The 27682-nt window shown below is 33.0% G+C and overlaps 1 protein-coding gene across 1 annotated transcript in view; it reads right to left on the bottom strand.

The window, feature by feature from the left end:
• The window catches only part of LOC134279188 (MAM and LDL-receptor class A domain-containing protein 1-like), a 96968-nt gene extending 69554 nt beyond the window's left edge, over window positions 1–27414 (bottom strand). The window contains exons 1-5 of the mRNA XM_062761539.1: window positions 27174–27414; window positions 10303–10522; window positions 5544–5674; window positions 3525–3623; window positions 2112–2270 (exon numbers count right to left, since the gene is read on the bottom strand). Coding sequence (XP_062617523.1) covers window positions 2112–2270; window positions 3525–3623; window positions 5544–5674; window positions 10303–10522; window positions 27174–27390 — 826 coding nt within the window. The 5' untranslated portion in view covers window positions 27391–27414. The remainder of the gene's footprint in view (window positions 1–2111; window positions 2271–3524; window positions 3624–5543; window positions 5675–10302; window positions 10523–27173) is intronic.
• Window positions 27415–27682: the final 268 nt, after the last annotated feature.

Genomic DNA, 27682 nt, shown 5'->3' with positions numbered 1-27682 from the left:
ACATACATTTTTCTCCTTTCCTGTTATAATAGCAAATGGAAAAGATGGTCAACAAAAATAATTCCATGAATTTCTCCATCAATTGCATTTTGGATGAGTCCCTGAAATGTTCTACTTTTAAACCTGAATGATAAATGCCAAGTGAACAGTGAAAAAATGTTGAATGAACCCTGAGCAAATGCTTAATTGCAAATGGCAAATGAATCACAAACCCTAGAGCAAATTGAACAAACAAGTGAATACAATTTTTGCTACCATGCCCTCTTTTGTAATTATGCAAAAATAAAGTTCTCACGATCAAAGAGTGATTTACAGTAACTTAAATAATCTTTCGTATGTACATGTATGTTTTAAGATTGGCCTTTTAATTATGTAAATTTCATTGACTTTGTAAAAGTATATAATTAAAAAAATTTACAATTTACAAAATGAAATACTGAGAAAGAGTCAGATTCAGGATGGAGAATTCTCTTCCTGATTAAAAATGACTGGCAAACATTCACAGCTACAGTGTAGGAAAGGAACCTTTTTACTCAATCATAGACTTCAACTACAGTTTAAAATCTGATACTATTTCAGATCTGCCAAAACTAAACTAGTTTTTTTTAGCATTATGATTTCTGTGATTTATAATTAAATGCTATTAACATACGAGGGTTGCACTCATACTGCAAATATTTAATCCATATGGTCATCTATAATTCTCTGTCAAAAATCAATAACCAGCAATTAACCCTGCTTAATTTCTAAAAACATATTGAAATAAATTGCATTGCGACAAAGATGCAAGTTATACTGTGACAGGTTAGGGATCAAGTCTCAAGTTGTCTCTCTTCCAACCAATGGATACATGAATTAAGATTGTTAAAAAGATGTCCATAAAAAGAAAGGTAACTCCTGCAAACTTGTATCCAAAGTATTTAAATCAAAGTACTCAGGAGTCGGGCTCATTTACAGGGTAATGAACTATGACCGCAATGACAGTTTAAAAACAAGCCGATTCAGACATTGAGAAAATAATTATATATCTCTATGTCATATATAGCACTGAAAAGTTTTAAAAATTAATTAAAATGTAGCTAGAATTTAAGAGCGAAAAATATTTGTCACATGAATTGTTTCAGGGTTTTATATACCAACAAAAGTATAAATAAACACTGATGCAGCAAGATTATTTAAGGTCAAATGATTATGCATTGATGTGTCCCCAGTGGCGAGTTTTGAATCAAAGCGTACATCAAGTCATTAATGATGTTCTCTTGAATTTTAACCTGGTAGTACAACCTTTATTTATAGAATATGATGCAAACAGGGATACCTGATGAATACCTTTCGCATATTTTAAGCAAATAATTAATCGTCGAAGATGATAAAAAGTATTTTATTATAATTATTTTTGACAATTTCAGATAACTTTGAAAGTCTAATTCAGTGTTTGTATTGCCTCAAAGGTGATTGTGCAAACGTACTATATTCTTACTCGTAAATTTAATTTGGCGGTGATGAAGCAGCATTTCCGGTTGAACACCATCGCAAAAGCCGGGCATTGCTCTAAGAGCAAAGAGCCCGGCTAAAAATCTGGTGCAATTTGGATCATATATGAATAAAGGTTTTGCTTTATTGCAAAATCATTAAAGTTTTAGTTCATCTACTTATCTGGCCAACATTGAATTGAATGATAACAATTTTTACCATTTACCGACACTACGCTCCACTACCTAAAAGTTGTAAATTGCCTTCATATAACATTAATTTCAAACATCTAATTACATGTAGCATACTTTTTAACATTATTTAGTCAGCAATTATAAAATAACATTAAACCAGGCAAAAACACTTCTTACATAATTATTTTACTTTTTGGAAGTGCCATTATGAAATATGAGTAAGGGCTTGACACATAGGTATGAGCCAGAGACTGACCATGAGCTGTTCCTGTGGTGTGGTCAAACTCAGGTCCAGAAACTTACTCTGAGCTGTTCCTGTGGTGTGGTCAAATTGAGGTCCATAGACTTACTCTGAGCTGTTCCTGTGATGTGGTCAAACTCAGGTCCAGAAACTTACTGTGAGCTGTTCCTGTGGTGTGGTCAAACTGAGGTCTATAGACTTACCGTGAGCTGTTCCTGTGGTATGGTCAAACTGAGGTCCAGTTCGGTCAGTTGGTGTGGCATTTTTATGTCTGATCCACTCAAGTTCATCCTTGCCTTGTACATTTCTCCATCCACAGAGACCTTCTTCAAAGTTACAATGTGCCCCTTCTGGCATTCCCTCTGTGATAATAAATAAACAGCAATGAAGAAATACAGTAAAACTTAACTAACCAATTGTTCAAAAGAAACTTGCCATATAAAAGACAGCATTCTGGATTAGACAACATTTTAAACAGTTGAATTTATTGAAAGGGAAAGTTTAAATTTTTATTATAGAAAGTTTTGGAATAAACAACATCCTCAAAACATTTAATAAAATAAATTTACAAAAACTCATTGAATACTGTTTCGGACAACAAATATTGTAAAACAATTAAGTACTGGTAGACTTCATAACATTTCTGTGCTTGACATTAACAATAAATGCTTTAAAACAAAAGTAATATAACATAACAATGTAACTGACGACATCCTTATTTTACTCTGATTTGTCTGATTTGTTCAAAGATGGGACATGATGTGAAATTTGATCCTACTAAGGCAAAAGATTATTTATTTTTTGGTCTATCAGCACTGCTAAAAACAGGACTGACTTTTTTAGCATTAGGAACAATTTTTAAAACTATGACACCAAAGATTTTTCACACTTCTGATATGACCATGTCACAAACAGTATTTTTAATGTCCTCAGTTTCGTTTTTATTTATATAATTTCAAGTTTTAAAGATTTCTGTAATTGTTTAGCTAAAAGGAAAGCTTGAAGGAATCAAGTTTTAATTTTTACAATGAAAACACTTTTTAAAAAAAATGAGTTCTGCCTGACAAGAACATTCATGTGTTAACTTTTCCTTGAATCTGTTTTTTGTCCAATCAAAATACAGGAAATCAATAAACACAATTAAGTCTGGAATTGTTCAACTTTAAGCAGCATAATGTCAGGTAATTTAAAATAACAAAAACTGTCTACTGATCTCAAGGATTTAATTAACAGACAATGCTCATCAGGATCTTTTCTTCAGGGTGCTGACAGAATAACAAGTCACATCAATTTCTTTAGATGATACAAAAAAATTCACTCAACATCTATGGATTGTTAATCATCACAATTATAAGCTTTTGGCACTGGACAAAAAAGAAATACCCCCTTAAGGCAACAAATAAAGGTTCCTAACCCTCTTTAAAGCGTTATGAAGTCTATGTTTGATGCGGTATGATGGAAAGTTTATTTGGGCAAATGATGCGATTTTTATTATCCTGTCTTGAGACTATGGTTTAAGACGTTTATTCTGACCCTTAAACCACAAAAGGGAAGCAGCAATGCAGAATTATCTTGTAGTAATTGAATATAAAATGACTCAATTTCCGCTATATTACCATAACAATACGTGTCTTTTGAGATATCCTTTGGTCCGCTGGTTTTGTCACTGCAGGATGGCTGACTGGTAAAGTAAACAGGTTTAAATTTTTCACCATCTGTAATAGATTTTTTTTTAAAAAGTTATTAAATGCTGGATATGCCCCCATTATAAAACTCTAAGATTGCTTCACTCTGCAACCATTTCTCTATAGAGAAGTGGTCAGGAATTTTTAACATCCACTATGTATGTAGGATACCCCATCTCAGCCTTTCTACATCTCTTAAGAGATAAATGAGACTGGAATTTACCAAGAGGCCCATCGGCCACAATGCTCACCCCAGTAACTTTGGCCATGCTGTTCTTTACAAGACTTTCCACCTTGTAATACCTTTTGTGGCCCCACTCTAACCCTGGGGGTCATGCTTTGAATAATTTAGAATTCACGCTACCCCCGGATTCTTCTACATGTACATAAGTTTCTGCTTTTCTGGCCCAGTGGTTCTTGAGAAAAAGATTTGAAGAGATTTTTTCTTTATATTTCAATGTAAAATTTGGTTTCTCTACCATGGCCTTGCCCTACCCCAGGGGGTCATGAATTGAACAGTTTAGAATCTACGCTACCTTAGGATGCTTCCATATATTAAGTTTCATCTTTATCGGCCCAAGGTTCTTGAGAAGAAGGTTTTTTTAATTTGCCTTTTCTTTATTATCTCCCCTTGAAAGGGGGCTTGGCCCTTCATTTCAACAATTTTAACTACCCTTCACATAAGGATGTCTTGTACAAATTTTGGTAGAAATTGGGTCAGTGGTTCTTGAGAAAAAGATGGATTGACAGATGGACAATGGATAACAGGTGAGCTTTCAGCTCAGAAGGGCTTTTGTGGCCCTGTGCTACCCTCAAGGGTTATGATTTGAATAATTTAGAATCTACACTAACCCAGGGCACTTCCACACAAGTTTCAGCTTTTCTGGACCAGTGGTTCTTGAAAAGAAGATTTTTAAAGATTTTGCCTACATATTTCAATGTAAAACTTGGATTCCCTATTGTGGCCCCACCCTTAACACGGGGGTCATGATTTGTATGATTGTATGATTTAGAATCTACACTACCCTAGGATGCTTCCACATAAGTTTCAGCTTTCTTGGTCCAGTGATTCTAGATAAGAAGATTTTTAAATGACCCACCCTATTTTTGTCCTTTCTTGTTTATCTCTTCTTGCAAGGGGACTTGGTCCTTCATTTTAACAATTTAAACTCTCCTTTACCCTAGAATGCTTTGTATTATGTTTGGCTCAGGTGAGCTAAGATCTAACATTTCCTTATTTGCAAAATATAGGTTAGACTTAGCATCTACAGCAAGTTCGGTAGTGTACATCCCCATCATTCAAGATGTTTGGTCTAAGTAGGGCTTTAGTTACTTGTGAATATTTACATCCACTGAATATTTTCTCCTTTATTTCTTAAGAAACCCCATTGCGTTCATCACTGCATAAACTACAGTAGGCATGTCGCCTGTACAGATTTCTTAAGTGGCTGTCCCATCAATGAAACGTATAAAGACGTTCGCATCATTAATACAATAATTAATCTTTTTAATCCCTTTAATTGATTATTTAAACATATAAATATAAACAATAAAATGTTTGTTTGTTATTACTAAGTAGGCAGCTAACCCGCTTAGTTATGTATTTTTTCTGCACAGCTGCTTCCGTTCATTCCAGTAATAACAAACAAAGAAAGCATTTTATTGTTTAAATAGACCTACCGTAAGAAATTTTTCCTGTTCACAAAAAGTTTGACAGAAAGACAGGAATACCCAGGCCAAAAAACTTAAACAAGCCTACATTTTGATTTACATTTTTCAAATGAATACTTATGGAAAAGTGAGACAGATCAAAAGTAAGCTTATTAATGATTGATGACTTTAGAGTTAGGTGATCAGAAAAGCTCAATTACTTGAATTTTTTGTTCAGGTGAGATTAGAAAAGTTTTTTTTAATTAGAAATATGCAATGCTATTTTAAAATACAATGTACCTGAAGATACCTCTACTTTAATGTTGCCCACTGCCATTAAGGTGTTTCTATTTCCAATATTGCCTGTCACTTGAAACTTAATAGGTAGTAAACTTTCTGTAGGTTCTATCTCTAATGACAATGTCTGCCACCTGAAATAGATAAAAGTAATGTTAATGTCTTTTCCAAATCAATATTACCTTTATATTCTAATTTCCTTTCTTTAGTGATAAGAAAGGGGTAGTTTGATCTTTTACATATTTTCTAATGTTTTCTATAATTATATGAGGTCTCAATCACACCCCTCATCATTGGGTCTGAATCTAATTGCTGTATATCAGCCATTTAAGAGAAAAGTGTGATATTATAGCATATATTCACCATCAGTATCTATAACCTTATACCATAGGCACTTGTTTCGGGAATAAATTTTAACCCATAGTATAATAATAACACAAGGTATCTAACTCCGATTTACACCGATTACCCCCCTCCTTTACAATCACGCTCATTTACACTTTCAGAGGAAATGCACGGGTAAATTGTTTATACCTTTGTCTTCTACGATAATTTATCTACACAACCATATATGGCTTGCTTGTCTTTATTTCTTTTATCTCCTTAATAAGCTTCAAAACTCTGCTCGCCGAGTGGAAAGTGAAATTCAACCATAGAATGATATGTTCTAGTCTCAGGCAAAGAATTAGACCCCGAATTTGATTGGATAAAAATCTGTTTCTAAAATTAGATCGGAAAAACATCGTAGTGTTTTTATGGAAAATAAGACACTATGAAATTTTATTTATTCACTGAAATATTTAAAATCTGGAATTGAATTTTTAAACCCACACATTCTTTAATTTTTCTCTTTGCCTGAGAATAGAACATACCGTTTTATGGTTTAGTTCGACTTTTCTACTCGGCGAGTAGAGTTTTGTCACTGTTTACTGAGATTAAAGAAAACAAAGACAAGCAAGCCATACATGTATACGGTTGTGTAGATAAATTATCGTAGATGACACAGTTTGCCACTGCCTTTTCTCTGAAAGTGTAAATGAGCGCGATTCTAAGGGAGGGGGGTACTCAGTGTAATTTGGAGTTAGCTACCTGTGTTAATATTATTATACTATGGGTCAAAAATTTATTACAGAAACAAATGCCTGTGCCTTAAATATACCACAAATCAAGACACCTGCAAATAAGTAAATATATTAAAAAACTTTCAAGATGCATTACATGAAAGCTAGGATTTAAGTACCGGTAAAAGAAGAAGTCTCAATAAGCCATTATCTGTGGTCCCCGGTTACTCGTCAAATTTTAAACTTTCATTAAAAAGCTTAAAAAGTAAATTATATTATTCTCTTATGTCTGAAGTATATCCTCCAACGTTTAAAAATTTCAATTAATTGCAAAAAACAACAAGCGAACCTGTGTTTCGAAGGTGGGGTCCTTTGATTTTCATGAATATCAAAAGAAATCTTTGACAGGTACCCACTTAACAGCTTTCGTAAACATCGAGCGCAGCTTTGTTCAAAGTCGAGATCAAAATATAATGTATATATTATATTTATAGAGATTGTGTGAAAATATCTTTGTTGAACAACATTGCGCTCTATGTTTTCTACTTAAAAGTATCATGATTTTGAATCTGTTCGGTGAGTACATTTACATAGGATTAACCTCTTGTTGACCTGCTAAGAATAGATAATATGTCACGTGATTCCATTCCGCCACAGGTGAATACCTTTGGAAAGCGTGTTTTCTGTAGGAAGCAACACATGTACATGATGTAGCTCGTATTTGAAAAGTGCAGACACTAGCTTTTGTTTTTTAAAATTAAAAAAGGTTCTCTATAGACTTTGATGAATATCACTTACAGTGTATGTTAAACTGACGATTTTCCGGGACATTTTATTAATTCTCAAGCACGTAATCGCAATATTCCTGTTCATTGCGAACAGCACATGAATTAATATATATACAAGTATAGATGTGTTATAGGATTAAACGTTCTTTTTGAAAAATTTATCGATGTGTAAACTCTTGACATTTTACTCACAAACTAAATAAAAGTGCGAAGCACTTTTATGTTAAGTTTGTGAGTAAAATGTCAAGAGTTTACACATCGATAAATTTTTCAAAAAGAACGTTTAATTCTTATAATTCCAATCTCGAATTTTTTAAAATATTTTAAATTATTTCTCTTTGAGGCCTCCATACAATCCGTTAATCTGGACGGCGTAGGAATACATTTTACCGTAAAGGAACGTAATCGAGACGAATTTCGATAGAGTTCAACTTAAATTGTCAAAACAATCGATAAATAAACTTATAACAACTAATGGAATGCTGTTTAAGTCAACAAATATCGTAATTACGAGTTTACTTCAGAATAGTTCGTCTTTGACCATGGCCATGTTGACATAAACAACAACTCTCATAGCGAAACTTGCAGACAGACGACGCCTTCAATTTGCACTTGTTTATTCAAATATTGAGGAACAATATAGAAAGTTAATAGGAAATTGATGCTAATAGGGCAAGAGCTTGAGGTACGTTTCTTTTCCCTGTCAAAACGATACAGACTGAGCTTATTTTCTGCGTATGAACGTTGAGACAGCGGTTTTTAAAATTCACACTCGTGATCGGACAGTGACATAAACATTTTCACGGCGTCCATCAGTTAGGCAGTCTAGTATGTTGCCAGTTTTGTTTTACTTTAAGCCCTAATTAAATTTAAAGTTCTTGTATTCATTATTTAGCCAGAACAGACCCAGAAATAACTGCTTTCATTGTTTATACGATAACCTAGTAGTGTCATCAAGAAAGTAGTACTGATTGAAAGAATTTATCGATGTGTAAAAATTTTCTGGAACGTGTTCTCGTCCAATCAAAACACAGGAAATCAATAGATAAAATGAAGATTGGAATTATATTTAAATACACATTTAATCAATTTCTTGCAAAAAAGAAACAAAAAAGCAAAAAATACTTAAGACATAATAATTTCTTCGCATTTATTCAGTCTAAACAAATGCACTTGTATACTGACCATTTCAATATTCAAATCAACTTTGCACTATTGTCATATTTTGGGATGCATGCATATAATTATACTAACTCGGAAAAAAACTTTGAATGTATTAATGCAAGGAATAAGGTGATTATTGGGTTTGAATTTCATTTACCAATGAAGATAAATCTTGAGTTCTTCAACCCCCCCCCAAAAAAAACTTTCTTACGCCTTTACGCTGTTACAATATAAATAAACACACATTAATGTTAATGTTTAATTTTTCAAATAAAAAATGAGCAATTTTTTTAACTCCCAATTCTACACCCAGTTCTACTATTCGTTTTCAAGTTCGGAGAAGGATATCCTCTTTTTCTTTTGCTTTATCAAATTCATATTTCTCGAGGTTTTTTCTCAGCCTCCCCCCTTTACAAAAGAATGGGAGTGTATTTCTGTGTGTATTTGCCGTTAATTATTATTCAATCACTTGTGCTTTTTAAACTACCATATAAAAGAAAATTAATATAGTGGTTAAAATATATCTCGACATTTTATTCTACAATGATAGATTAAAAAAAAATTATTGTGATTAGGGGGATTTTCAAAACTTCGACAAAAATACCTAAGAACTAAAAAAAGACTCCCACCAACCCCATGTTAAGAAGAATACGAATGATGCAAAATAAAATCCATGCGTATTGAAGATTATTTATTACTCATCGTACATTGTTTATTATTTCTTATCTCATGCTACAACTCATCGTGTCATCCTTTATATGATACCTAATTTAAATGTCTCCGCCCATTTGTATGTAATAGAGGAACCGTACTCTGTTCGAAAGAAAATGTTCCGGAATTTGTGTGTTCAGTAGGTGTTGAAAATCGGCTTGTATTTCTTGATATTCCAAGTTATTAATAATGAATGTACAAAATATTAATTAGAAATACTTTGTTATACACAATAAAACTAAAAATAATACCGTATCCTCATGTATATTCTGTAAAATAAGGGCAAAAAAGGGACCACGCTACTATACTTAAGTGGAAAACTCCTTTAGGACACTCTTCTCATGTTAGCTCATGATTGCAGTGTTGTGATACATATTTTGTGCATTTTATGACACATGTTTCAGCAGTTCAAGAGAATTAAGTTATTTCAGAATGTGCACCAAGTTATAATAGTAGCCTAACTAAAAAGCCTTATTCTAGCCACACAAGTTACTTGGGTGACTCAAAATCTCACAAAGTAGTCATTTACCAAAGCAGACAGAACTTCATTAGGCTTCAACTTGTGACTAACTAGCTTGGTCTGCAGTTCTCCTAAGCACTTTTCCAATTGTCTTGTACACACTGATGATTGTACTGATGGGAACTGGGGGAGATCAAGGGGTTTGTTTGAAAAACTTGGTCTATTACAATTGACAAAGAGACTATCTGCCAAGGATAAGCACATAAATGAAAAAGACATGCTCATAATACAAGATTGCACACACCTCTATGGACAGTTGGTAACATTAGTGTGTTAGTGATAATTCAGACACTTAGGCAAGCGTGAATAAAATTTCATTCTCCTGTTTACGTCAGTCAAAGGTGTGGACACATTGTAAACTAATACTCTGTAAGGGTATCATTTTTTCAGCTGTTGGGATTTAGATTATAGGCTTATTGATAATTTTTAAATCAGTTTCCTCTAGTTTTTACTGCTTTCACTAGAAAAAGGATAGATGTATCTTTTGATTGTGACGTAATTTTTTAAAATTATCCAACCTGAGCGTTTTATTTACAGGAATAACTCTGACAATGGTCTCTTTTCTGCGGACCCAGTAACTTATGGTCAGGTTGTCTTCATTGCTCTCTTCACGGTACAGCAGAACATCTAGGTGAAGTTGATATATTGATGGTGGTGCTGACTGGTGGCTATAGTAACAGGAACTAACTACGGCTGATGAAGTTTTACCATGAGTACCATCTAACAGCAGAAATGTCCCTGATAAAAAATCAAAAAGAAAATGGTTCGAAAATAAGATTTTTCCTTTTAAAATTCAAACAGCATGAATTACTTGAGTTGAAGGTACTCATTATGTGTATGATCTCCGCTGATTCTTAATATTTTTTTAATAATTGAAGTGGAAATTCAATAGCAACATCTCACTATTAATTAAAATGCTGGGGGTTTTTTTTCAGTGAGATATTGTGAAGTTAATGATTTTTTAATTGTGTACTGGAGAAAAGTTTGTATAAAAAATGAAGGAAAACAGCATTAATATCACACATCAAACATTCCACTCTGGGTCCATTTGAACATGGCATGGATATATTTTAAGAAAGAGCCAAGATTACGAGCACAATCAATAACTATGACAGTATGTCCACTCAAGGATGTACAGCACATCCTACCAAAAATTTTCTCGATTTTTGCTATTTTTGCATATTTGATACAAATACTTGAGATGCATGATAGTCAAACAACATATGCCATTTCTGAAATTGAGAAAAAAAATTTCCCTATAACTACCAACCCAAACACAGAAAGACTATGCCGGCAATGCCAAACTCACAATATTTTAATTGTGGCCTTGTTTACCAAAATTTTAAAATGTTAAGATCTTTGAAAAAATTGTAAATCTCCCAATTTCCTTTTTCGGCATTTAACAAAAAGGTGACAGCCAGCAGATAGCGATGCTCATAATAGGAATACCATTTCTGATCATCCATTAAAAATTTAAATCCCACTGCTTAAAAAATTTTAAATGAGATTTGCATAACAAATTACTTGATCATAATAGGATTAAGCACTCTGAACAAGAATTAGAATTTTGAAAGTATTGCCCTAAAAATTTAATAAGCTTTGCATAGCAAATTACTTGATCATAATAGAGCTATCCATTCAAAATCGATCAATGCTCAAAAAAATTAATAAGCTTTGCATGAGAATTTTCTACATTAAGAATTTTTTAATATCTCAGTATGTTTGATATAAAATTGCACTGCGTGTATGAGGAGTTAAACTTGTTCAAAGGAACATGTGATTCTTTTTTTTGTTGTTGTAAACAATTTTCATTTTTTTAAAAAAAGTCATCTTTCATCTTCACTAAATATATAAAAATACATTTTTAATTGTTAGGTTATCAAAACATCTCGTAATTGTCCCCCACTTTAGCGAAAGCTAGGGGCATTAAATCTCATTCATCTGTATGTCTGTCTGTCAGTCTGTCCATCCATCACAAAAACTTGAACCTTGGTCATGTCTTTTGAATGAGCAGAGATTAAATCTCATTCATCTGTATGTCTGTCTGTCAGTCTGTCAATCCTTCACAAAAACTTGAACCTTGGTCATGTCTTTTGAATGAGCAGATATAGGGCTTTCATATTACACATGTATATTATCTGGGACAATCAAGACCTTAAATACACTATGATTTTGACCTTGAGACTCTGACCTTGAGGTTTGACCTACTGTTATTAAATTTTAAACATTACTTTCAATTGGCCATAACTTTTGAATGAGAAGAAATAGGGCTTTCATATTAAACATGTGTATTACCTGTGACAAGACCTTTTTAAATTATACAATATGATTTTTGACCTTGTGACCTTGAAGATTAACCTACTTTGCAAAAACTTTAACTTTGGTCATATCTTTTGAATGAGAGTAGATAGGGTTTTCATATTATACATGTATATTACCTGTGACTGACTGTGACAAGACCTTTCTAAATATACTATAATTTTTCATCTTGATACAATGACTTTGAAGTTTGACCTAATTTTCAAAAATGTTAATTTTTCCTCATACCTTTTGATTGAGAAGACATTTATAGGGCTTTCATATTTGACAAGTGCATTACCTGTGAGATATTTCCGAGCATGCTGATTTCTGACCCCTTGACCTTGACCTCCAAGATTGACCTATTTTTTTTAATTAAAAATCAACTTCACCAATAACTTCTAAATGACATATGATAGGGTGTTCATATCAGACACAGTATGTCACAAAAAAAATGATATCTCACCCACAAAGACACAGAAAGTGGGGGACCACAATTCTATGAATTTGCATGTTTTTATTCAAGGAGTGTAGGGTGTTTCAGCAAAAACATGAGTCGATATAATAAACTTAATTTAGCTACAGAAATGTACTCTAAATTGTGATGTTTGCGTTATTTTCGTCTTAATTAGCAGTGTGCAAAATGAAATTATAGTAAATGTGTATGTATATACTGTAGAATTTATCAATTTAACAAAGAAAACTGCACTCCCATAACGATTGCACCCTTTGAATTATCATTATAAAAGTTAATAATTAATGTTTGTATTGCATTTTCTGTAACAATTTAATATATATATGATAATGAAAATACAGAACTTCACAAGTATATATAGATCCTACAAAAAAACAAAGCTGAATTCAAATATATGTAATTGAATTTGTTGTAGACATTTGTTGTCAGAATAAATATTTAACATCCTTTCTCATACCATTGCATACAACCACTTCTTATTTCCTAATTTCCGAAAAATATCCCATTAGTGTGATTGAGTCTGTCTGTAAAAAGATATGAGCAGGCATAATTCATAAACCCTCAGCAACAGTACTCTCTCTTCTTATGCCAACACAGTTCATCAATATTTTGGGAACCAACAGTCCAAATACTTTGCACTTTATGGTGGTAATTGAATGCTGAATTGGTGGGATGGAAAAAGAATCTAAATATTGGTTTAAATAATGTGTTTATGGAAAGGCAAATTGATTTTCCTGTAATGATGGAAAATATTTCTGGAGACCTGTTCTCAAGTGCAGCTTTATTTACAGACAAACCTAGACAAACTAGTTACAACATTAGGCATCTGTTCGCTGGTATTTTCTGCCAAAATGGCATGCCATATAAATTGCATTGCCAAATTTATTATTTTTTATCTAGTAAATATTCCTTAGAATTTATTATCACAGACAAATACACTTTGAATGTCACTAGGGTATCACATTCATATGACCATGCAGCTACAAATCCTCTGCAAAGGGTGCTTTCATACATCGCCCATCCTTTTATAACTAGCAAATTCAGATAAATCAAATCTATGCAACAAAATGTTTTTGCCAAATATCGTACACACCAAATGTAAATCATTTACAGTATGCAACAAAATGTTATGAATATGTTCAACATTTTTAAAAACTGAGGGTAGCAACTGACAAACAAGTTAATATTACAGGGTTTTCAACTATCTCCTTTTAAGTCAACTTTTCACAAACTCTATGTTTTTATACTGTAGACATACCTACTTCCACCAGGTTTTATTTTTGTACATTTGCATTTTCTGTTTATCTGAAAATTTGGATTCCTAACATGCTCAATGGGCTCCATTTATAGTAAAGGACACAAGGTAGGAAAGGAACTGTAAAAGATTGAAATTAGATATTTTGACCTTGCACTTGACCTTTGATTTCCAACTTTACCAAGGGTTCTTTCTTTGAGAAAGGTATGTGTTGAATGGGAACAAAAGCAGAAAAACATATATGCTGTGAATAATGATTTCACACAGACCTGCAATGATCTTGACCTTTGACCTACCAAAGTGGTTTAAAATCAATGCAAATCCTTTTCTCAAAGGCACTCTACTGGTGAAGTATGATTTAAACAAACAAACAAACACGATTCACACGGGCCATATCCCCTACCAGAGCACTTTGGCTATAGAAAGGCAAAATGCAGTACATTACTGAAAAGTTTAAATGTAAAAGGGGGGGGGGTATGATTTAAACAAACTTAAATCTATACTACACAAGGATGCTTCTGAATTAATTTGACTAATAATAATGGCTTTGCTGCTCTTGAGAAGAAGATTTTCAAAGATCTTTCCAATTTATTCCTACAAAGTTGCCCCACCTTAAGGTCATGATTTATTATTTTACACAATGTTTAGAAGGTTTCACATGTTTCAACTTTTTTAGGCCCAGTAAATCTTGAGAGGAAGACTCCTAAAGGATACCACAAAATTCTCTATTTCTTATATTATCTCCCCTAGAAAGAAGGACTTGCTCTACATTTGAACAAACTTGAATTCTCTTCACCCAAGGATATTTTGTGTTTGGTTGAAATTGGTCCAGTGGTCCAGAGAAGAATGGTTGAAATTGGTCCAGTGGTCCAGAGAAGATGAAAGTGTTAAAAGTTTACAACAATGCCAAGGACTGACAACTGAAAATTTCAATAAGAAATTTAGCTCACTTGAGCCTCCTTAGTTGCCTAAATATACTTATCACCAATTACTAAGTAATTTGTTTTAACTGTAAACATGAAATAAAATAGCAAGGAATTTTTTTCTCTTAGTCAGAGTGCATGCTAGTTTTGTTGAAAGTGAATAAAGGCCAGTTGGCATAAACAAACAATTATACATGTCCTTGGTTATAGGCCTTGGGCTTTCTGCTTTTTTTTAATCTTCAAACATTTGGTATTTCAGGAACCACAATTCCAAATTCATCTCTGCATTTTCATTTGTTTTCATTGATTACAAAGGTACTTTTTCCCCCTTTTTTTGGCAGTGATTTTTTTAAGTCTATTACATGAAATTTTCACCATTCCCTACAAATACTACCAGTTTTACGATATCTCTTTTTAATGCCTACGCAATGTCGTAATACTAGAATTTCACTTTTTCAGATGGTCCCCAGGGCAATACAATTCCAATCTCAAAGGAAGATTACTTGTCATTTCTCAATTTAGATTAACTTAAGCTTAACACAGAAATAAACTCAGTCATTTCCCCTATATTGGCTGTTATATGATCCTTTTTATTCGGTGTTTTTTAACCAAAACATTCCTATCCATCCATTTTGAGCACTTTTCAATTTCAATAAGCAACCGTTGACCTGAGACAGTCATGAGAGAGAAGAATCGTGATAAAATTAAGCAATGCATGGACATCTTGAAAATAGAGTCTATACGCTTTCACTATAAACACTTCCATTTTCTCCCCTGTGAGTTTGTGAAGTTGCTATAATGATTACAGGCCTTGCATGTTTCTTAATTTTTATTGAAAAGAAATGGTTTTAACAGAAATAGGAGAATGATGTTCTCTATTCAGACAAGCTAGGGTCATTATTTTCCCCAAGAGAGGAACAAAATTATCCATACCATCATTGCATTATGGCCAAAAAAAAGAAAACAAGAGAAATGTCATACACTCACAAATATAGAGTAGCACACAACTTTGTTTTTCAATATGTTTTATCCTTGACAGAAAGTTTAATTGTTCTGTTCATTATTCATAGAAAATTGAATATAAATGACACTTGATGGCTTCAAACTAAGTAGGTTCTCACGTAATGGTAACAATATTAGCATCATATCCCTAAACAAAATGGAAGCTCGTGCTATTAACAGTCTGTTTAAATCTAAAAGCCTGGGATAGTCAGTCCTTGCATCTTCCTGCTGCGAAGAGTTAAATGGTGAAGATTTTCTCCCCTGATAGTTACAATACATTGGGATCAAGCTTCCGTAAAGCATCGTGACATGTGCTAAGTCTCTCTCCTACAAATTGTATTTAATTCGAGGCAAAAGGACAATCTTTTTGATAATAAAAATCAGGTGATATAATAATTGTGTTGAAACCCATCAAGTAACAAACTATTACGTTGATGGGGATTCATTGTTTTGAGATTTTTTTCTTGAAGGATGCTTGGTATAATGAACTTTGAAATATATGGTAAACGGTTATCATATTTGTGGTCTTCGTAAAATAAAGTATTGCATGAAATTAATTGACTATTATAAAACAACAATAAACTGACGAGTTTCAAATTATTTGCTTGTAAAATTCAAGATACATGAAGTTTCTCTTGATAATTTGATGTCACACAGAATCTTTTTTTTGTATGCCTCACCAATATGTTTTCAAAAAGAGTTCCCTGATCGAGATTATACATTATTCTATATATTATTGCCGAGATCAAAAAAATACTACGGACATTCTTCTCCAATAAATCATGAATGTCATCAAAAAATTATCAGATCAGGAACATGTATATAACCTGTACAGTTGAAATAAATATTTGACTCTCAAATGAAATACTTGTTTAGACCACATGGATGTGTCATCTTTTGCAGTCTGTACAGCTGTAAATTGCATCAAGTTCCTGACGAATGTTGGTTTTTATAGCCAAGCGGGGCTATTCCATGGACCTCCCTACACATTTAAACAACATGATTTTAGTCCCAATAAAGCAGTAAAATAGGAATATTATTTTGTTATTGTATATTCATTAAAATCAATCAATACTTATTATGTACAAATTTTTAAACTAAAAAGGCTATTTTTAATGCAACGAAAGCTCAAATCGTCTGCATTCCATACACAGGTAAGCAAACAAATTTTCCCTCTGGTGTTAAATGGAACAGCAAAATCGAGACATGGTGACCTAATTCGTTTCTCTATAGAGGAAAGGATCAGCCGTATTTTAGCGATCTTCACGATCTTTGTAGAATAGAAATAAAGTCCTTGTTGTCGTGAATGTTGCAGGATAGCCTCCTTGGCCTTGAAATGTTGTCTGAAATATAAAAGTCTCAGCTTTTATCTTTCAAACAGCATTTCTCGACCTTGGAGGTTATTCTGCAACATTCACGAAAACGCAGACTTTATTTCTTAAATATCTTATTGTAAAATATAATACTTTCAAGGGGGTCAAATTTTGAAGGATATAAGAGGGAAAAAACTTTGGTTTAAGCAAATAAAATTTTAAAATTTTATAGTTTTAGCAGGATGTATATGAATTTTTTATACCATGAAAACAATAAAAATTAAACCCCCCTGAACATTGGTAGTTTCACATTACAAGTTTGCTGGGGCCTGGTTTATAAATATTGTACCTATTGAACATGTATTCAATAGATACAATATTTATAAACAAGACTCTATCAAGTTCCTGTGTCTGAAGGTTTTTATTCCAAAGTTTCATTTAATGCTGACTTTATACAGTTGAAACATGGGAGGATTTTCAATCTATATTCCTGTCTCATTTTTTAAACAATTTTCAACAGCCAACTGTTCAATTGCCATTGAGAACAAGACCACTCACCTCAGTCTTTTCATAAGAAATAAAAAATGTCCATGTATTGAGGTCCCTTCACCGATTCCAAAACCAAGGTAAAATGAAAAGTTAAATATACAGTATTTATACACTTCAGCATCTCAGACACTGATATCTCAAAGGTGGAGTACATGTATATATCCAACTGATTTTAAAGTCTCATTCAATTTTTTTTTTGCCCTCATAATTAAAGCCGACTTATTTAGCTTTGTCTATCTGTCTCCAAACTTTAATCTTGCCCAGGTCTTATTATTTCACTTGTGTATTCCTAGACCTTTCTTTGGGTACCAATATATATCTGACCTGTTAACCTTGGAGTTTGACCCTTTTTTTCAGAATTTCACTTAACTTCAACTTGCTCAAACTTCAGAAAGTTGGTGCTGGGGTCTTGTAACAACTTGTAAAAAGAATCAAGATCACTCTTTAGGTGAAATAGTTTTTGACCTTGATCTTTGAATTTGACTACTTTGGAAAAAAGACAAGAGTCAAGTTCAAAGGTTGATAAACATTGTATTTTACAAAAGCCATTCTTCTATATAAGCAATACAATCATGAGAAAAATATCAAACACCTATAACTCTACTGGTCCTCAACATACAAGGTCTGACATGAGAGCAGACAGATTTGCAGGGGAAAAAAATTGGCGTGGTCAACAATGAGAAACTGGGGAAGGTGGGAGTGTCTATAAACAAGACACAACAAAATAACTGTAGTTAAAATTACCAAAGTTTTTCAAGAAAATTTATTTGTGCAATTGTTTGGCATTAAAAGTGGGAAAAAAAATGATAATTTGCTTTTTCAAAAACTAATATTTAAGTCAATAAATTTTTTGCAAGGAGACGATCTCATATAATTATAGTATGTACTAAAAAATAAAGTTTGCACAAATAAAAATTGATTTACAGTACAGCACTCATAATGCCAAAACAATTTCAGCAGTCTCCAGCAATTTGTGATATAACTGTGTTTTACTTAAGTATTCAATGACATTCATGATAATAAGTTAATAACTATGTTCAAAATAGTCCAAAAACATTAATGCATTCTATAACCAAAAAAATCTCTTGAATTAATTGGCAATTACATCAGGTGAATATTCTAAAGATTTATCGAAACTAAAAACCTCCAGACCTAAAAAAATATATCCATTATATCAAACATTTTAGTATTCTTTGACAGTAAGAATTGCTTCTCCGGATGCATGATGTATATTCATCACTAAGTGTATTGGGGCCTAAAGGGAAAAAAGAAAAACTTTATGCAAATTATCATAGCACCTTATGTAAATCCTTACTTAGCTCCTCATCCCAGCTACTTAGAGTTTAATGATGTACATAAAACCCTGTGTAGGAGAAATATAACCCAACACCATTCAGGAAATATCTTATGTAAAGTATCATCTTAGCACTGTAAAAAAGTAAGTGAATAGCTTTCCTGCCTATGGGGGGATTGATATGCACCGACATACATAAATAAAAGAACTAAAGTTCCCAAACTGTTCAATCATTCATAAGTGTATTTTACTGATTAAAGGATAAATACCTTATTGTGGACAATACTCACTTTTGAGAGGGGGGGGGGGGGGGGGGGGTGAGGGGTTGCACCCTTGAAAAACAATTACCAGAAGCCTTAGATAGGGTAAACATTTAAACATTTTAATAACAAGATGTGTTTGTGAAACACTATGCACCTGGCTGCAACAAAGTTCAATAAAGCTATTTTAGCATATAGGTCACAGTCAAGGTCACAAAGTCATTGACCTTGGTGTCATTTAAATTGAAAGAACTTTAGGAAGCTGAGGGGTCAACATATTAACCACCCGATATAACTGAATTTTTTAGATATGATATCTTAAGTTGTCAACTATCATTTGGCAAAGAAAAATTTCAAAAATGTTAGTTTTATAATTTGATCACTTTTGTATATCTTCATATAGAGCTCTTCTTCTAAAGGAGACCAATATAGTCTAAAAATGGCCACAACCCCCATCCCCTTTAATTTGTGGAGTATGATACCAAATATGAAGTATCCCTCTCTTATGGTTCAAAAGTTATGGCAAAGGTTCAAAAAAGCTAGCTTTAGCATATAGGTCACAGTCAAGGTCACAGTCATTGACCTTGGCATCATCGTAAAGAACTTTATTGGTGGAGTATGCATACCGAATATGAAGTCTCTATCTCCTACGTTTCAAATGTTATGGCAAGGTTCAAAAATCTATTTTTAGCATAGAGGTCATAGTCAAGGCCACAAGGTCATTGCCTTCATGTAATTCGAAAGAGCCTAATAAATGGAGTAAGCATACCAATGTTAAGTTTCTTTCTCTCATGGTTCAAAAGTAAGGTGAAAATTAAAGCTGACAACAGACAGACAAACAAACAGACAGACAGGACAAAAATGCTCCCATCTATCGATCCAGGTGCATAAAAACGCTTTTCCAAAATGTTACCAATAGCCATTTCAAATTGCATGTAGGCTACAAAAATGTTACAGCTTAATACCGATTGAAAAAAAAATATGAGAAAACTTAATTTATAATTTACTTCAAATGCAGAACAGAGCTTTAGACAAAATGCAAGGTACTGTGTGCAAGCTAAGCAAAAAAAATACTTACGACCATTGCAATTACTTTTTTGCTTCTCAATTTTATGTGACCTTGAACTTACCAAAATGACCCTGGTAAAAAGAATGACCTACATCCTCTTGTCATAATAAATCATTGATGAAATATGGATATCCAGTGTTTCTTTATTTGAAAACTGAAGAACCTACCTGACATAAATTTTGCATGTCATCTGCAAGAGACCTTGAATTTCTTGGATGACCTCAGGTCAATTTCAAAGACACAAGTTTAAGACATAAGTAATATTTTTGTGAAGTATACATTTCAAATATTTATCCATTAGAAAGTTAAAGATTTTAAGAACTTTTTTCCTTTTCACTTTTTCACTAAAATTTATCACTTACCAGTGACCTTTAACTAACTGACCTTGGGTTAGAATTGATGAACCCTTAATTAAGTCATTTCTTAAAATACCAAAGTCATTTCTTCAAATACAAGTACCAATTTCTAATTAGCCTCAATCTGATAAGTACATACAGGATTCTGCACATGACCTTGATTTTCCTGGAATGACCTTAACTAGAGGTGAATACATACCCTCACATCATTTGCAATATTTGTGATAGGTTAATCTCTTGTGTTCTTGAACGCATCATTTATTAGATTATGGTCAGGATTTGGTTTAATGAATTAAACAATTTTTATTATAAGTGTATGACCATACAGATGATTTTAGGTAGAAATTATGCTGTTGGACCGAGATGTTGGACTGATGTGATATACATCCAATTTGTATTGTTAATCTCTGTTTAGGATGGATAAATTGTTGTTCAATCCAATACAAAATCTATATGGGTGGCCCAAAAATTAAAATGTAGTGTCTCAATTAACCCTGCAATTTGCAGGTAAATGAAATTCAAATCAGAATGTTATCTAGATAGAAATCAATCTTTAAATTGCAATGCACAAGTAATACATGTACATGAATGCATTTATTTAATGGGTTTTTATAGAGTAAAGTTAACAACATGCAATTTTTCTGACCTCTTGAATCAAACTGTTGCTTTTGGCTAACTAAAACCTCGAGCAAATACATGGTTTAAATTTAGATATCAGGTACAGTACGTGAAACATATGTTACCCTAGAACACCCAGTCAGTCAATGTAAAATACTATGTTCCTACTGACAAGAAAGACTCCAATATAAGCAAGTATTAATTAAGGAATGAAGCTTATTTCAACTTATGTTATCCGATATAACATAACTTGGGGCAGTTTACGCTTTATAAACCGCGAAGCTTCATTCCTTATAATCTAATTTCAGAGTAGACAATGAGACAATATTTTCTCCGGAAAAAGGCTTCATATTGAGCATTATTTTAAAAGTAACGTCAAGCGGAGTAATACGTTTTTGACGTAACTCATTGTGACGTAGGCAAGTTATATTATACGAAATGGATAAAATCTTCTATCCAATCAAATGTCGTGTTACAACTAGAATTAAATTATTTCTAAACAAATTCACAAAACTATGTCTCTCTGTAATTATGACTGGTTTTATTATTTCCTCTATGAGGAAAAACAACTTTGATTCAATGTTTTGTTGACTGATTATAGAGTTTTGATAAAGAACAGCTTATCATTTACAAATTTCTGGACTATAACATTTATATACTAATTCAAAGAGACACTTAATAAATCAGTTCCATGGAACAGCCACAAACAGAAAATAAGAAGTAAATTACACACTTTATTTGCCGTCGTTCCCTCATTTGATCATGTTGAACTGCTGCAGTGCAGTATTTTTCTTTATGATTCAGAGGGTGTCAGACGCTGTAATGAATTTTGAGTATATTTGTATTTCTTTATTGTGATTGTATTTCTTTATTGTGATTGTTCTATAGCCAAAAATTAACCAGATCTCTGATGAGACTGTAGCTCTACTAGTCTACATATAACAAAAGAATTTAAGGCAGCAATAATTAGAATAATGTACCTTTGTGTAGTCTACTAATGTATGCCAATAATGTACAGTAGTGCTGTCTACTTGCAGGGATTTTCCACTCACTTTTAGGAATGGGGCCCAGGCCCTTGGAATTGGGAATTTTATGACATTTTATTACTTATTGGGAAATTTTATTGTATGATGTTTTTCAAGAAATAAAAACTTAAGATGAATTGATCTTTTACTTAGTTATTCAGAACTATGAATCAGAGAATTGTTCATTATAATAAAGTTTAACCCAAGATTCTTCAAAATTTTGTTCATTTCATTCAAATTTCCTAACCTAAACTTGTTTGTATTTTGTGAATTATGTTCAGGTTACCTTCTTGAGATCTTCTTCTTTCAAAAATTGAACATAGGCAGTTCATTTTTGGGAAAAAGGGAGGGGTTTTGCAATTGGGAATGGGGCCCATATTCGGCCCTACACGGGGTAGTGGAAAATCCCTGACTTGCATGCCAATTTTTATTGATGTTACACCAAAACTGTAAGAGGAGTAGCATTTTGAAAGCATTTCTAAGAAATTTTTAGTAACCATGGTAACAACGTTCATTGAAAAGGAAAACCAATGCACTAAAAAATGTATCTTAGTGTAGTCTACTTGTGTGCCAAGTTATATTGAAATCAGATCAAAAGTGTAGGAGGATCGAGTATCTTTCACAGGAATTTCAGAGAAATTTCTAGTTTTTGTAACCATAGCAACACCAGTCATGGAAATCAAAAACCAATGCACTAAATCATATATCTTGGTGTCTGTTCAGACGGGCGAACTCTGACCAGAAGAAAAAATTTTCATCGTTTATCTATAACAGTGAACAGATTACATAGTACCTTGAAAGTTTAAATATTTTTTTTTATTTCTCAATACGTCCGTACGTATTTAATTTCAAAGTTATGTTTTTTTCCTATCTGTGGGGGTTACTATATTACGTTTAGCAAAGAATATACATGGACGCATAGTGAAGAATTCTTGTGTGCCAAGTATTGAAATTGGAAAACAACTCATTATCACCTGTGGGGACCGATTAGTGGCTTCAATATAAGCGAAATTTCAATATATCCGATTTCAATATAACCGTTATTTTAATGCGGGCGAAACGGGGACTCTCTGACCAAAATAAGCGAGTTCAATATAAGTGGAGTAAGCTGTATCTTGGTGTAGTCTACTTGTGTGCCAAGTATTGAAATTGGACAGACAGACGGGCGACGGACTCTCTGACCAGTAGAGAAAAAAAGAAAATACCCATTTTACTCATCATTTTAACTTTGAGTAGGTAGTGAAACAAGAGGCCCATAGGCCATATTGCTCACCTGAGTAACTTTGACCATTCTGTTCTTTAATAGATCCCCCCTGTAATACCTATTCTGACCCAGCCCTACCCCCAGGGGTAATGATTTGGACATGTTAAAATACACACTACCGAAGGATGCTTCGATCCACATAAGTTTCAGCTTTTATGGCCCAGTGGTTCTTGAGAAGAAGATTTTCTAAGGTTTTGCATATATATCTCAATGTAAAACTTCCCAATTGTGGCCCCGTCCTTCTCCCGGGGGTCATGATTTGAAGATTTTTAGTGACCCCACCATATTTTTGCCTTTTCTCGATTATCTCCGCTTGGAAGGGAACTTGACCTTTAATTTCCATAACTTAAAGTCCCCTTCATCCAAGGATGTTTTGTACCAAGTTTGATTAAAATTGGCCCCGTGGTTCTCGAGAAGAAGTTGAAAATTTGAAAAGTTTACAGAAACATACCCTGCTGACTGGTCACATCCACTATGAGCCCTTTCAATTAATGAGGCAAATAGATCATTCACAGGTAAAAAAAAATATCATATTGCCATATTGGCCAAAAATAGAATGATATTTCAGCTATATCAATACAACATTTTATACAGCTAGCTTGAATTTGTTTTTTTAATCACTTAAACAAATAAGTCTCTGTCGAGAATGTAGCTCTACTGGTTTGCACTTATTACAAAGAAAGAGAAAAGAAGCGCTTGGACTTGAAACAGCAATAAATATAAATAAGACCCTTTGTTAAGTCTTTTCTGTGGCAAGATTAATTGCAATTAGATTTAAACTGAAGGAGGAGTGGCCTCTCAAAAGAGTTTTACAGAAATTTTGATACAAGTTACCATGGCAACTTCATTCATCAAAATAAAAAAAAACTATGAAGACAATTATGTATCTCAGTATAGTCTACTTGTATGCCATTTTGTATTATAATCAGACTAAACTGTAGGAGGAGTAGTTTGAATTTCACAGAAATTTCTATTTTTAGTAATAACCACTGTGTACTGAAATAAAAAACTAGGATTCTTAGTGTAGTCTACTTGTGTGCCAAATTATATTGAAAATGAAACCAAAACTGTAGGAGGAGTAGCATTTTGAGTAAATTTGTTTACAGACAGACAGTCAGATGGAGAATTGTAAAGTGGAAATTAAAAAATCTTGGCAGTAATGTGGTAGGGGGTTTATTAACTCACAGGATGAGTCTATCTTCCCATAGTGACCCCTTATTTTTGACTACTAGGTAAACAAGATAATGGAATATCACTTAATTTTTAGTGATTAATCAAACAAACATCTCACTGATCAGGAAATTAAATCTTTAAACTGTACAAAACCCCATAAAAACACAACACACCCCACAATTTTTCCTCCTCTGTAAATCATATACAGTATACTTTTATCTGGATTACAAACATATAACCATATATGTCATCTTTTGTAAATCTCCACAGAGTTTTATGTTTGGTGACATTTTCCAAAAGAAGAAATGCTAATACATTTTTCTCCTGATTTTAATATGCCATGGGACCATGACATTATTCAACTATACTTTGAGAAGATAAAATTCTTGCAGGCAAATGTTGTCCTTAATGCATTGATTTTCTTTTAAATGTATAAAAAAAAATAAATAAAATTTGGTCCCACATTTTCAATCCCATTTCAAATATATACATATATATAAAAAAAAATTACTGTCAACATACTTTTTTTTCATAGGGACATATTTCCGTACAATCACATTCAATCTGCAGGTAGAAATTTTAATGAATTTTTTCGATTGCCACTATATATGCCTTCAATGTTTAATACTATGCAGAAAAATGTACTTCTACAGTATTACTGATTAAACAACACATTCTCAGACATTGAAATTGAAAAGCAAACAAATGACCACCACAAAATGTAAAATTCCTTATGCTTTACTACTAAACATTTTCCAACCATGAAATCAAATCCACACAAACCAATATTTTTTCCTAACACCTTAAAAATCAACCCCACAAAAATAAGTGATTTTACAGTACTGCTCCAAGAAACAAAGAAATTACAAGTCAGACATACTGTAAACCAACTTTTATTTTCGGTGACTTTATTTCATGATTTACCGGGGATAAATTACTTCAAGAAGATTAATTTTCAGGATCAGGCTTTTTTTTTTTTTTATCTGTTGTTAACAGAGACTTTATAAGGACTAGTTCGCACCTAAAAATATTTGCGATGTGCGAGAACCTTGGGAAAATCTTTCGTATGCGAATAAAAGTTGGTTTACAGTATAGAAATGGACTAACTTGTATTTCTAATTAGCCTAAGGGATGTTTGTTGAAATAAGTGAATTCTCTCTCCTTTTCATACATTATACATATGATTTCATTGACTTTTTTCTTGCTATCACTGACATGGGTATTATATTGCCCTACCTCCCCAACAACTTTTTTCACTTTTTTACTTCAGCTAAGAAACATGTAACTCCTCTAAAATATACCAACAGACAAAGTCATTAATATGAATTGACCCTACCCCTATAAGCACCCTGGAGTATCTTCTACTGAGTCTCAAAATAAAGCCCCCTCCTCTTTTCCAATTTTGAACTTTAGGACTCATCAAAGTTTTCCAAGACCATCAGAATTACATGCATGCATAACTGATTGGAAGTTGAAATATGTTAGATAAAACTGACCATGTCATCAATCTGTGTGAACAAAGAATGAAAAATTGACACAATCCACAATTTATTTAAAACCCACTAAACTTTTGATGGATAGGGTTAGGATACAGACTTGAACTCTTCGATACAATCTGTTCATTTGATTTCAACACAACTACCAAATAGTTGCCCCCTTTCTGCCATCTTTACAAAAGGAGAAAATTGTACTTCTGGAAAATGTTTTAGCAGATATTTTACAATACATATATCAATAAGAGGCTACTATGTATGTAACATTGGTTTGGGTCATGGATATCCGCCTGGATAGCTCAGTTGGTAGAGCACCTGACTGGAGATGTAGGGGTCCCGGGTTCGATTCCCGGTCCAGTCGTACATTTTCTCCCCTCCTGTTACAGATTTGGTGCCGTTGACCACCCCTGGAATTGCAGATGAAAGTCCTGTCAGGGGCTAACAAGAACTTGGGTTGTGTCTTCGAGGCCATGCAAAGATCATTTAAGGAAGGAGGAATGTAATGGTTTGGGCCATGGATATCGGCCTGGATAGCTCAGATGGTAGAGATCCTGACTGGAGATGCTGGGGTCCCAGCTTCGATTCCCGGTCCAGCCATACATTTTCTCCCCCTGTTACATGTATGATTGTTGGTCCTTTTGTTTTTTCCAAAACTTATTTAAGAAATGTCTTTTTAAAAAAGATATGCAATCAAAATTTTCATTCAATTCCTTTGTAGTCTACAAGTCTTGAAATTTTAATTTCCTAATAGGTTAGTAGTGCGATTTCTTATAAGCAGTGCCTTAAAATTATGCCAATACTAACATACAGTAAAACAGTATCTATTCAATAAAATGCAACGTTTTTCACAATATTGTGTGGTATAAACTTTCATATCACACACAATTATATCTTTTCAAACTAACAACAATAAACTATCAGCATCATCGATTTAAGTCCATCAATATTACAAAAGATAGTTAAATGCTAATTTAATCCCAAAAATATCTATAATCTTTATTTTACAAATTTAATAAGCTTACCTCTACTAAACTTCGTTACTGAGTCCTGGGCTGTCATTGTCTTTGGCAATGTGTCAGCCTCCACAAATGTGCCTTTTCCTCCCTTGTTAATAACCGTCCACATATCACAGTCCTTCTGAAAGCTACATGCAAGTGTCCCCACTGGGATGCTGAATAATGCAACATGGGGATAAAATAGAACCAAATTCATCAGTATCTTTCTCCAAGGCTCATCCATATTGTTAATTAAAACACTCAATCGAACATAATTATTTAATTTAATCAATCTTTAAAAAATTTCATTATCTGCAGTAATCCATGAAAGATTGTACAGTAGAAAAGATGGCTTCAATCAGCCAATGTCAACGAGATAATAATTAAGGAACTTTTTTTTTCTGTTAGCGATCAAATGATCGAACAATTTAATCAAAGTGTCATCCAACACTTTATCTGAATTGTCCAATCCGCAGCCTCTATGTATATACGGACACTCAAAAATACCCAAGTAACTTCACATCACATAGGAAGGA

The sequence above is a fragment of the Saccostrea cucullata genome, unplaced genomic scaffold, assembly GCF_032062105.1.
Source record: "Saccostrea cucullata isolate Sc308-1 unplaced genomic scaffold, CSIRO_AGI_Scuc_v1 ctg229, whole genome shotgun sequence".
Lineage (NCBI taxonomy): Eukaryota > Metazoa > Mollusca > Bivalvia > Ostreida > Ostreidae > Saccostrea > Saccostrea cuccullata.
This window is presented reverse-complemented; position numbering and strand designations above follow the sequence as displayed.